This window comes from Schistocerca nitens, chromosome 6 (assembly GCF_023898315.1).
Source record: "Schistocerca nitens isolate TAMUIC-IGC-003100 chromosome 6, iqSchNite1.1, whole genome shotgun sequence".
Lineage (NCBI taxonomy): Eukaryota > Metazoa > Arthropoda > Insecta > Orthoptera > Acrididae > Schistocerca > Schistocerca nitens.
The window spans coordinates 571,959,186-571,972,640 of NC_064619.1; the positions used below are offsets into that span (position 1 = coordinate 571,959,186).

General features: G+C 44.5%; 1 protein-coding gene across 1 annotated transcript in view; it reads left to right on the forward strand.

Annotated features, from left to right (window-relative positions):
- The window catches only part of LOC126263476 (probable cytochrome P450 6a14), a 148,705-nt gene extending 135,868 nt beyond the window's left edge, over window positions 1-12,837 (forward strand). The window contains exons 9-10 of the mRNA XM_049960570.1: window positions 4,348-4,599; window positions 12,567-12,837. Coding sequence (XP_049816527.1) covers window positions 4,348-4,599; window positions 12,567-12,733 — 419 coding nt within the window. The 3' untranslated portion in view covers window positions 12,734-12,837. The remainder of the gene's footprint in view (window positions 1-4,347; window positions 4,600-12,566) is intronic.
- The last annotated feature ends 618 nt before the right edge of the window (window positions 12,838-13,455 follow it).

Here is a 13,455-nt window from a genome sequence, read left to right on the forward strand (position 1 = left end):
CACTGTAGGTGAGGCCGGTAGCGCATCACTGAATTATGAACGTGGAGCGCGCCGAGCGCGGTGGGGCAGTATTAGGGACAATCTCCGGAGGGGGTTAAGTTGAACCTACAGTGTGTAAACTTTTAGATGGCAGACCTCTCCCTAGTCCTGAATCGGTAGAAGTCGTTAAACGTCGGGAGGCTTCGGTAGGCAGGCAGTTTCGACTGCTGCCAACATTACGTAGCTGTACGCCCGTGCTTCGCAACGGAAGAAATCTCGGAAACTTGTTGACCGATTGATTTAAAATTTTGGCACAACGTTTTTTAGGAATACGCCCGCGGTTTTATATACTTTTTTAACACGTTTGCGAAACGTGTTGTGAATAGTGTTAGTAGTGAAGAAATAATAGAACAAAACGTCGTGCCTGACGCGGCACCTTTTCACGCATCTCGATGTTTACCACGTCATATCTCCTGAATTATATGTCGTAAAGGGACATAAATTTGCCGGCGCATTTACTGATATATGTGGATACTGTATGCGAAATATGTTGCGATTAGAGTTAATAGTAACGAAATAATACATTAAAACGTCATGCCTACTGCGGCAGATTTACGGTATGTACTGACAAAAGGTAGTAAGCGACAATCTTTTTTTTCTTTAATTATTTTGTGGGGGGTGTCAGCGAGAAAAATTTTCGTAAAGGTTTGAAATTGTATGTAACGTTTGTTGCTAGTCGCTAAGTGCTCTCATTCTCAAATAGTGGATGCATAAATCTGGGTATTTTCCAGCGATGGCATCTCATTGTTTATGACGTCATATCTCCTCAAGAATGTGTCTTATTTCTTTTTTTTCGGCTAGGAACCTTCGTGGGCGTACGGAGAACAAATCAACAAAATTTCATCGCAATCGGATGAATGGTTTGTGAGCGCATAGTAGACAAACATACATACATTCATTTTTATATATATAGATTTTAATGTACATGACGATTTCAGTTTCGTTTACGAACAACATTAAAAGCGAGTTTTACTTCCAAGCCTTTCGTTGCTTTCGTGTAAGCATGACGCGCAATTTGTAGTGCCAGCACTGCAACTGGTAGGCGTGCCTTGTCCCCCCCCCCTCCCCCCCAACGGCTTCACTCCCCACCCCTCGCCAGCCGATGCTTGCTTCCTCCTCTCCCCGCACTCCCCTCACAGCTCTGCCGTCTTACAGTTAACACTAGAGATGGGTCGAACTCGTTCATTCCCGTGAACTACTTCATTCATTTCACTTTGCCGTGAAGCGTTCTAATGAAGTAGTTCATTCACGAAGTACGGAAGCCTGGCGAAGTTGCCCAGTTCGCCGCTCAGCCGCGGCTACGCTCGCTTCTCCTCGCTCGTACAATAACGCTTCGTAATACTTCTTAATTTTACCAACAGATGGCCGAACTATGCAGTAATGTGCACGCAGCGTTTTACCCTCTTACGGCGTCTGAGTTAAATAGAGCATGGTCGAAGGGGACAAAGGAAAGATAAACAGAGAAGCCTGTCACATATAAAGAAGGTATTACATTTAATCTTGCTCGACATTTTCTCATGAAACGCCCAAAAAAGTCTTTATCTGCCAAATGAAACATTATTTGTTGTATTCATGGACTGAAAACTAGGGCTACCAACGAAATGCAGTCCAATTTTATGTTCCTTTTAAAATTTAATCCAAAATATAATGAGGATGTTTACCACTGTCACAAAGTCTATATACCTACGTTAAGTAATTATTCAGAAGTTTTCCTGTACATTTTATTTTTGTTGAGAATAATAACCCTCCAGATTCAAAACATAAACTGTCACGTGTAGTCATTGGTACGATTTCAGGTAAAATCCCTCTTTCAGTGTTATTAACAAACCTTTTATTTTCATGTTGGCTGTGCGTGCTCACACAGCCACCCTCTTTGTTTGTATCTTTAATATTCATTTGTCTGCAAGCGCTGCCAACGGTAAGCTACCCGCAGACGCGAAGTTTAACTGCACAAGTAGTCACGGGTAATGATCTCAGCACTGCAGGAAGCAACTGACACTGCTTTCCCCTCGCCCCTCACCTTCCCAACCCAACCCACCGTAAACCTATCGTTCCCAACAAACACCGCGCGATTCGTCGACAGGCAGTAGAGGGAGGACTGAAGTGAGGGGAGGATGAGTGACGTAGCGCCGATGTAGTGGGGGAGGGAGAGGGGAAGTGACTGAGTGCACTAGAAAAAAGTGTGAAGTGTGCTATCTGTGAAGAGTTTGAAGTACCAGTTCATTCAAATTGAGTGGTTAGTTCACACTTCACTGGAGTGAAGCGTTCATTTGAACGACTCATTCACGAGCTCCCCATCACTAGTTAACACACTGTACTTCGGGAAGCCTGATATAGACTGTTCGTGAATTCTGTTATCCAGCCTAAAAACCATGGAATTTGCTCTTCCGTCCTAGACCATTTGACCAAGTATTCGTTTTAGGAACTGCTTTATGTCAGTGAGACATTAATGTTTCCTGTAAAACAGATGTTATATAGTCGAATAAAGTTATTAGAATAAGTATTAAGAAAAAACGTGACGAACACGCATTGGTTGACGGCACGTCACCTCGAACCTGTGAGTTACGGCAGCCACTTCTCGCGTTTATAAAGTACTGCTGACTTTTCGAAACCTGTTTCAAAATTATATCGGTTTCCGCAGTAGTCGGAATGCGTTCTGCGTCCGGTGAACAAGCGTTAGTTCATCAGGTGGTGATTACATTACTCTGAGTCTCTAGAGCAAAGATTAACAGTTTGTAGCAATGTCCAGCACCCCACAGCTATACAGTCTAGAACAGCTATTACCGAAATGTAAAGAATTCGAATGTTTTTTTGTGTTTTGTTAGGCATACTATAATGCTCTAATTTTGTTCAATATTTAAAAAAAGAACAGCGTGGAGGTGGATTATTAAAGCAACATGAAACAACAAAAAGAGGATAACGTGTTTCATCACAACCAGCACATGAAAGAGTTTGGAGCAGTACGACTAAACAATGCGAGTAGAAGCGGTCGTTAGACAATCTGTGCAGTAATAAATTAGTAAAAGCTCCTTGGAAGCATTGATTTCGACGGTTTACTCGATACAGTAAACACGGCTAAGGCTTAACATTTCGGTTTACCCCTGCCTTTCATCCTGTATTCTTAGAATGTCATGAACGAATTACATTACTTCTGAATCCAATGCCCTTTTCTAACTGCAAGGAGTCAACCCGGGACTGAATCTGTTGATTCTTCATCAGATGTTTTATATACATCTAAATAGAACAATACAATGCTACCAAGCGAAAGACTCAACGAGATTTAATATGAAACTTCGATTTGATTTTAGCAGAGCAAGTGATGCAAACTATCCTGTGCCAGCATCTTTAGCTCCGAATAACTACTGCGATCTGCTTCCTTCTGAATCGGCTTATCGTAATCAACTCTTGTTCTCCCTCTAGGATTTTTACCCCCAACGCTTCCCTCCAGTACTGAACTGATGATCTCTTGATGCCTCAGAATGTGTCAGGTTGTGGCACAACTTACTTTTGTTGCCAATTCTATTCAGTACCTCTTCTTTTGTTACGTTATGCAGCCATCTAATCTTCAGCATTTTCCTGCAGCATCACATTTCAAAAGCTTCTATTCTCTGATTATCTGTACTGTTTATCGTCCATGTTTCACTTCCATATGTGGGTACACTCCATACAAGTACTTTCAGAAAAGACTTCCTGACGCTGAGCTCTATATACGACGTTAAAAAAATTATCTTCTTCAGATACGCTTTTCTGGCCATTGCCAGTCAACATTTTATATCCTCTCTACTTCTGGTATCATCAGCTGTTTTGTTGCCCAACTAGCAGGTCTCATCTACTACTTTAAGTGTCTCGTTTCCTAATCTAATCCTCTCAGTATCACCTAATTTAATTCGGCTGTAGTCCATTACCCTTGTACTTTTGTTGTTTATTTTATATCGCCCTTTCATGACACTGTCCATTCAGTTCAAACGCTCTTCCAAGTCCTTTGCTGTCTCTGATAGAATTATAATGTCATCGGGGGCAGATCTCAAAGTTTTTATTTTTCTTCCTGGACTTTAATTCCTTCTCTAAATTTTACCTCTTGCTCAATGTACAGATTGAATAACTTCGGGGATAGGCTACAACCTTGTCATTCTCCTTTCTAAACCACTGGTTCCCTTCCGTGCCCCTCGTCTCTTATAACTGCCATCTGGTACCTGCACAAGTTTTAAATAGCCTTTCGCTCCCTTTATTCTGATAGACTTGAAAACTGCAGTTTTATAACTACTGTTAGTTATTTCATTTTTTAAACACGTTCATTTCGTTCCACAGAAACTATGAGGAAATATCCACCGGCTGGCCTCATTGACCGAAAATGCACACGCGACTTCGAGCTTCCTGATGGTGGACCTCTTATTGAGAAAGGAATGGTTGTGGTCGTTCCGGTTTACGCCATCCACCACGACCCCGAGTACTATCCAGAACCCCAACGCTTCGACCCCGAGAGGTTCTCAGAAGAGCAGAAAGCAGCGAGACACCCATACGTATACATGCCCTTCGGCGAGGGACCCCGGAACTGTATAGGTAAGTCCTCATACTCTTACTCTGAGTGCAACTGACATTTTATGCTAAATATTTACGATAATGTGTGTACATCTTTTTCTAACCGACCCTGAAGTTCAAGAGAGTCATCTGGTAGAATCAATGTGGAAAGAAGTGGAATACTGATATACTAATGGAGGACGAAGTTTTCATGAAGTGGTATACGGCTCTAGGTACTGCGCTAACGGAAACCACAAAAGGCAGTTCAGTCGAAGAGGAATGGATCGCTAAAAAGGGTAATCACACGACATGCACAGACGAATTTTGCTACAAAGAAGATAACTGCGAAGAAACCTTCGGTAACAAAAGAAATCAACTAACTGACAACAATGTAACTCACGTAGGAATGAAATAAATAGAAAGTGCATGAAGGATGAGGCGAAAGGGCTGCAGGAAAAATGCGAAGAACCAAAACAGAAATGGACATCGGAAGGACTGATTTAGTATAGTGAGAAGTCAAAACGACCTTGAGTGAAATTAAAGTTGATCGTGCCTAGGTTAAGACTCCAAGAGGAATTCCACTGTTAAATGCAAGGAAGAGCGCAGTTAATGGAAACAGTACAATGAGGGGCCACATAGGGGAAGGTGAGGAATGCAGTCTGATTTAAGAAGAAATTGATGTCGATATGAAAGACTAAGGAAACCAGTAGTAGATTCAGAGTTGAACAGAATTTTGGAAGTCCTACTATCAAATAAGGTAGAAGGCATAGACAACATTTTTTTTCGGAATTTCTAAAATAACTGGAGGAAGTAGCAACGAAAGAACTATTCGCGTTGACTTTTAGAATTTATCAGCGCAGGAAATATCATCAAACTTGCGCAAAAATATAATGCGCACAACCCCGAAGTTAGGAAGGGCGGATGTGTGCGGGAAATATCGCACAACCAGTTAACACCTCATGCAGACAAGAGCAATATACAGAAGAACATTCTTCTTCTACATGATCAGGCCCAGTTGACCGCACGCTTCTACAAGTTTCCTCCTCCACTATATTTTGTCCATTGCTGCTATCTACCATCTGTCCGCATCTATTGATGCTTGGTATAAATCTTCATGGAGGCCATCCCTCCAACGCTTTTTGGGTCTCCCTGGGGATCTCTTCCCTGTAGGTGTGAAATCCAGGAGTTTCAGAGGCCATCTGGGATCTTCCATCTGGGCCACATGGCCGGCCCACAGTTTTTGTTTGGCTTTGACAGTTCCTGCTATGTTGGGCTGCTGATATAGTTCCTCAAGCTCTTGGTTGTATCTGATCCTCCATCCCCCTGTGACTGCATCCAGAACCGGACCGAATATCTTCCGAAGCACTTTTCTCTCAAAAACGAGGAGCTTATGGAAGTCCTGTTTCCGGATACTCCATGTCTCACAGCCACGCAGAACAACGGGCTCGATCTTGAACTGTCTGGAGAGATATTTGGACCGAAGCAGTTGTGCTAGGCTGTGGCAAGGTCGGTTTCCTGCTTGTATTCTGGCATTGATCTCTGTTTCACATGACGAGTTCTCAGTGAGAAGTACCCCTAGGTATTTGAATTCATGCACTTTCCTTTCGGACTAGTCTCCCACCTGCAGTGATTGTAGATGACCAGCAGTCTGACTTTTGCCACGCGTCATAACGAGGCTTCGTTTATGCTTGGCCCAGTTCTGCTGGCAGTCTCCTTTAGTGCTTTGGTCATTTGCTCCAATTCCACTTCAGACCTAGAGAGTAAACAGATGTCGTCTGCATAGGCTAAGTATGCCAGTCTCTTTCCTTCGATTTCAATCCCTTAGTTCTCTTGGAAGGTCTCGCGTGCGATCTTCGCGAGGGCAAAGTTGAACAGGGCAGGGGACAACCCATCTCCTTGCCTGAGTCCTGTCACAATTTCTAATTCCTCAGTTGCGCGATTTCCCATCTTCACCTTTGCACGTGTTTCGCTCAGACAGATTTTTATCAGATTGATGAGTTTCTCTGCGATGCCAAACTCCCTATAACAACTGAGCAGGCTCTTGCGATGTATGCAATCATAGGCCTTCTTAAAATCAACGAATAAAATATGCAAATCTTTACCATGTTCATCCAGTTTCTCAGTGAGCTGCCGGAGACTGAAGATGTGATCTACTGTTGACCGTCCTGGCCGGAAACCTCCCTGGTACTTCCCATGCCCGATTCTGCCACTGGCTGAATTCTGTGTATGAGGCAATTGGACAGGTTATTATAGTAGACGTTAAGCAGGGCGATTCCTCGATAGTTGTCACATTTCAGTTTGGCGCACTTCTTATGTACTGGACTAATCGGAGCTGTTTTCCATTCTCCTGGTAGTTCTTCTTTAGCCCATATTGCCTGTATCAGTCGGTGTATTCTCTCTGCAAGTTTCTCTCCTCCTGAAAGGATCATTTCAGCCTGTATTCCATCTTCACCTGGACACTTATCCTGCTTAAGGTGTCTGAATCTGGTTTTTATCTCATCCAGGCTAGGTGGGGGATAATATGCATCGGCTGTACTTGGGTACTGGAAATCAAACTGCAGTTCGGGTTCATCACAATTTAGCAGCTGTCTAAAGTACTCTTTCCATCTCTCAGCTCTATAACTATCGTTCGTCAGGATCTTATCATGATAATCTTTGGCAAACTTCTGCTTGGCCTGGTGACCTTTGTAGAGGTACTTCACCTTCAGAAACATTTCCCTAGTCTTTTGTCCTCTGAAGTGTGTTTCTGCTTCAATGATGATATCCCTTATGTATTTCCTCTTATGTATTTGCTATTCTCAGAGTTGCTTGTGTAGTCTTTCGGACGTCCTCAAATTTTGCTTTGCCCTCTGCCGGATATGCCCCCTCCAGCCACTTGCTCCTGATTTCCTTCCTCCTCTCCAGGGCATCTGCGCATTCCTTTCCAAACCAGATCTTCTTATCCACTGTGTATCCCATAAGTGTTTCCTTTGCCGTATCCCTAAATGAGCTTTGGATGTTTCCCCACATTAGTTCAAGGTCCTGATTCGCGTCCATTTTACCGAGTGCGTCAAAGCGATTACAAAGTTGCATCTGGCATTCGTCTTCGTTGCTTCATCTTTTAGTTTCTCCACATGGTACTTTTCAAGCCTTTTTAACTTAGGCCCCGTTCTTCCTTCACACTGCACTTTTAAAAGGCCTCTGATCAGGAAATGATCACCCCCACTCTTGGCAAACTGAGCTGTCTTAACGTCTAACACCCATCTCTTGGCTCTGAGATCAATGGCAACATGGTCTATTTGATCTATAGTTCTCCCATCTGGTGATACCCAGATTCCATTATGTATGTTTTCCCGCTGGAAGTTTGTGCTGGGGATGAACAACCCTGATGATGTAGCGAAGCTGATGAACCTCACCGCATTATCATTGCTTAAATCGTGCCTTCCTGTTGTGTCTTTGAATATTTGTTCTTTCCCAACCTTGCCATTCCTATCACCAAGGAAGATACTCATGTGTACATTTGCTATAGCGTCCATCACTGTCTCTAGCTGTGCATAGAACTCGTCTTTCACTTCACTTTCGCTCTCCTCCGTGGGAGCATGACAGTTCACAAAAGCCGCCTTAATACGCTTTACGTCCACTGTTACAACAGATGTTCTTGGGCTGACTGACACGAACTCTGAAACATTAGTGTCCAAAGTTTTACTGACGCAGAAACCAGTGCCTAACAGATGACGTCGTTCACAGGCTCCATACAAAATAGTACATTTTTCAACATCAACGCTGCCAGCATCCTCGCACCAGATTTCGTGCAGTGCAACTAGGTCTAGTTTGTACCTCTGAATTTCTTTGACATCACTGATTGCAGCTTCTGTCTTGTACAGACTCCTTACATTCCGCGCTCCAAATCGTATTCCGTTTCTTTGCCACTGGAGTCGTCTACTTTTATCAGTAATGTTACGAGGCTTGAAATCATGTTTAATTTTTTACGAAGAGAGGGTGCTGGCCTCTCGTCCAACCTGCGGTGTTACCCTCACATCTTACAGGATTGCTGGCTTCTCTTAAGGGGTGGGTTCCCCTCTGGAGTTTGGTTAGAAGTAGGAATAAGAAAACTGGAACAACACCGTCGGGCCTCGAAACCTAGTACCGCTGGGGTCGAAGCTAAGGGAGGCCGACAGGGAAGGTGAAAGTAAGTGGAAGCAATGCCAGGCTCAGCTCGGGGCTCTGCGGACGCAATCCGCGTACTTCGAGCTGAAGTCCCCTGGGAAGAATGGAAAAGAAAATTGAGGCTGTGATAGATAACAATCTGTCTGGCTTCAGGAATGGTAAAAGCACCAGAGGGGTAGTTCTTGCGTTGCGCTTGGTAACGGAAGCAGACGTAAGAAAAATCAAGACACGTTCACAGAATATGTCGAGCTAGAAAAGCTACTGACAACGTAAAATGGTGCAGGATGTTTGAAATTCGTAGGAAAATAGTTGTAAGGTAGAGGTGAAAGTAGATAATGTACAAAACGTACAAGAATCAAGAGGGATAAATAAGAACGACAGACCAAGAGCGAAGTATTCGAATTGTATAGGTGCAGGGATGAAATTAAAATTCCGAGGAAGAAGATATCAATGATATGATTCACTGATGACTTCGCTATTCTCAGTGAGAGAGAATTGCAGGACCAGTTGAACAGAATGAACAGTCTAATAAGTGCAGAATATGGAGTGAGAGTAAACTGCAGAAAGACGAAAGTAATGAAGAATAGCAGAAATGAAATTAGTTATAAACTTTACATCATAACTGGGGAAGACGTAGTAGACGAAGAAATTCTGCTAGCTTGGGACCAAAATATACACATGACAGACGAAACAAGGAGGACATGAAAAGCAAGCTAGCACAGGCAAGGAAGGCGTTAGAGGTGTAAAGAAGTCTAATAACACCAAATATCGGCCTTAATATGAATAATAAAATTCTGAGGCTGCTTTTACAGCACATCATTGGATGGCAGGTTGTCATCGACTGTGGGAAAAGAGGAAAACACGAGACTCGAAGAGTTTCAGGAGTGGTGTTATAGAACTTTGTGAAAAGTTGGTGAACTGATAACGAATGAAATGAGGCAGTTTTCCGTGGAATCAGCGCGGAGATGTACAAGTGGAAAACAATAACAAGAAAAAGGGACAGGATGGTAAGACATGCGTTATGGCGTCGAAGAATAACTTCCATGGTACTAGCGGGAGTCGCAAAGGGGAAAACTGTAGGGAAGGACAAAAACGGGAATATACACTCCTGGAAATTGAAATAAGAACACCGTGAATTCATTGTCCCAGGAAGGGGAAACTTTATTGACACATTCCTGGGGTCAGATACATCACATGATCACACTGACAGAACCACAGGCACATAGACACAGGCAACAGAGCATGCACAATGTCGGCACTAGTACAGTGTATATCCACCTTTCGCAGCAATGCCGGCTGCTATTCTCCCATGGAGACGATCGTAGAGATGCTGGATGTAGTCCTGTGGAACGGCTTGCCATGCCATTTCCACCTGGCGCCTCAGTTGGACCAGCGTTCGTGCTTGACGTGCAGACCGCGTGAGACGACGCTGCATCCAGTCCCAAACATGCTCAATGGGGGACAGATCCGGAGATCTTGCTGGCCAGGGTAGTTGACTTACACCTTCTAGAGCACGTTGGGTGGCACGGGATACATGCGGACGTGCATTGTCCTGTTGGAACAGCAAGTTCCCTTGCCGGTCTAGGAATGGTAGAACGATGGGTTCGATGACGGTTTGGATGTACCGTGCACTATTCAGTGTCCCCTCGACGATCACCAGTGGTGTACGGCCAGTGTAGGAGATCGCTCCCCACACCATGATGCCGGGTGTTGGCCCTGTGTGCCTCGGTCGTATGCAGTCCTGATTGTGGCGCTCACCTGCACGGCGCCAAACACGCATACGACCATCATTGGCACCAAGGCAGAAGCGACTCTCATCGCTGAAGACGACACGTCTCCATTCGTCCCTCCATTCACGCCTGTCGCGACACCACTGGAGGCGGGCTGCACGATGTTGGGGCGTGAGCGGAAGACGGCCTAACGGTGTGCGGGACCGTAGCCCAGCTTCATGGAGACGGTTGCGAATGGTCCTCGCCGATACCCCAGGAGCAACAGTGTCCCTAATTTGCTGGGAAGTGGCGGTGCGGTCCACTACGGCACTGCGTAGGATCCTACGGTCTTGGCGTGCATCCGTGCGTCGCTGCGGTCCGGTCCCAGGTCGACGGGCACGTGCACCTTCCGCCGACCACTGGCGACAGCATCGATGTACTGTGGAGACCTCACGCCCCACGTGTTGAGCAATTCGGCGGTACGTCCACCCGGCCTCCCGCATGCCCAGTATACGCCCTCGCTCAAAGTCCGTCAACTGCACATACGGTTCACGTCCACGCTGTCGCGGCATGCTACCAGTGTTAAAGACTGCGATGGAGCTCCGTATGCCACGGCAAACTGGCTGACACTGACGGCGGCGGTGCACAAATGCTGCGCAGCTAGCGCCATTCGACGGCCAACACCGCGGTTCCTGGTGTGTCCGCTGTGCCGTGCGTGTGATCATTGCTTGTACAGCCCTCTCGCAGTGTCCGGAGCAAGTATGGTGGGTCTGACACACCGGTGTCAATGTGTTCTTTTTTCCATTTCCAGGAGTGTATATGCCACAAATAACTGAAGGCGTTGGATACACGAACTACACTCAGATGTAAAAGTTGCTCCTTTATTAACATCTGCATCTTTCCATGGAGACTAATTTCAATTCACTTTATTTATACAGGGTGTATTATAATTAATGGAGTAAACGCATACAGTTGAAAGAACTCGATAGTAGAAGCAAAAAAGTCTCAGTAAACGTAGGGTCGAAAATGCATACCTTAAGAACTACGAGCAGTTTTTCATCTTCGATACTTTGTAGCAAATCTCTTCTACTCAAAGCTCGTTGCTTTCGAAAAAAAAATGACTCTGAGCACTATGGGACTTAACATCTATGGTCATCAGTCCCCTAGAACTTAGAACTACTTAAACCTAACTAACCTAAGGACATCACACAACACGCAGTCATGACGAAGCAGAGAAAATCCCTGACCCGGCCGGGAAACGAACCCGGCAACCCGGGCGCGGGAAGCGAGAACGCTACCACACGACCACGAGCTGCGGACTCTTTGCTTTCCCTATTTTGGGAAATGCTAATGTGGACCAAAACAAGAAAAAAAATGTCCAGTAAACAAGTGCTCTAAAATGAATACCTTAAGAGCTATGAGCACGTGCTCATCTTAGCTACTTGGACCACAACTCTTCTAATGGACAATTGCTCATAACTTTTAAGGTATGCGCCGGCCGCGGTGGTCTAGCGGTTCTAGGCGCTCAGTCCGGAACCGCGCGACCGCTACGGTCGCAGGTTCGAATCCTGCCCCGGGCATGGATGTGTGTGATGTCCTTAGGTTAGTTAGGTTTAATTAGTTCTAAGTTCTAGGCGACTGATGACCTCAGAAGTTAAGTCGCATAGTGCTCAGAGCCATTTGAACCATTTTTAAGGTATGCATTTTAGAGCAAATGTTTACTGGACATTTTTTTCTTGTTTTGGTCCAAACTACTACTTCCCAAAATGTGTAAAGCAAAGAGCTTGCAGCAGAAGAGATTTGCTTCACAGCATCGAAGATGAAAAATTGCTCATAGTTCTTCACGTATGCATTTTCGACCTTCAGAGTTTTTTGCTTCTAGTATCGTGTACTTTCAACAGTATGCGTTTACGCTATTAATTACGATACGTCCTGTATTTTCACCATTAGTTTGATACCTGTACTGATAATTTTCTTATATAATTGTGTTTCGTTCTAGTAGTTGTCATAATTTTATAATCGCCTCGCTTCTCCTCCCTTTGTTTTCTTTAGCAATTAATCCAAGCCCTCGACATTTGGTGTGAATATTAGTTACAAATGATGTTTCACGATCCCGCTGTGTTACTCATGTGACTGGACACGTTTGTCTTCCAGGAATGCGACTGGGTCTTCTTCAGACTAAGACTGGTCTGGCGTACACGATGTCCAAATACGAAGTTCGCCGTTGTGAGGAGACCGTCGTGCCTCTTCAGTTCACTTCAATGACCGGCATTCTGACACCCACTGCCGGAATAAAGCTGAAACTAGTCCAGAGGAAGTAGTCTAGGCTACCTCACCGTTTGCTCTCAACCGTCTTACACGCCCTGTTTTTCTATGAGGAATTTTGTTTGATTCTTATATTGTATATGTATTCTTTACTGGCCGATATGGTGACAATAAATTATTTCCTTCCAACTACAACATATTGTTTGTTGTAAATTATTTATTTCTCTGTAGTAAATTTCTTCATCGTTTCATGACGTGCAAAGAGGATTCCAAACATTTAGTCACTCATTAATAATCAAAACTTTTGGAGAAAATGCAGTATGGTTACCATTACTGTGACGTTGTTGGATCACCGTAGGTACTCGAAACGACAGTCATCAACAAAACAAAGTCAACAGCGCCCAAGTTCTGGGAAAACTACAGCTGTCGTTGTGAGCGATATAATCACCTTTCTTGACCATTCGATGCCTTCTTGAAGAACACTCAGTAGTTTTAGCCTCTATCTAGTATGTCCTTTAGGTTCCGTCACTGGAAGCAGTTGAGAGGGCGTAAGACGTCGTGGTCTCCTGACCTTCATTGCTTACATATTCCGCCCTCACAATCATATTCCGCACACAAGACGCTTCATTCGAACCCAAACTCGATAAGATAAAGTCAATGGTGTATGAATTCATGGCTCAAATGGCTCTGAGCACTATGGGACTTAACAGCTATGGTCATCAGTCCCCTAGAATTTAGAACTACCTAAACCTAACTAACCTAAGGACAGCACACAACA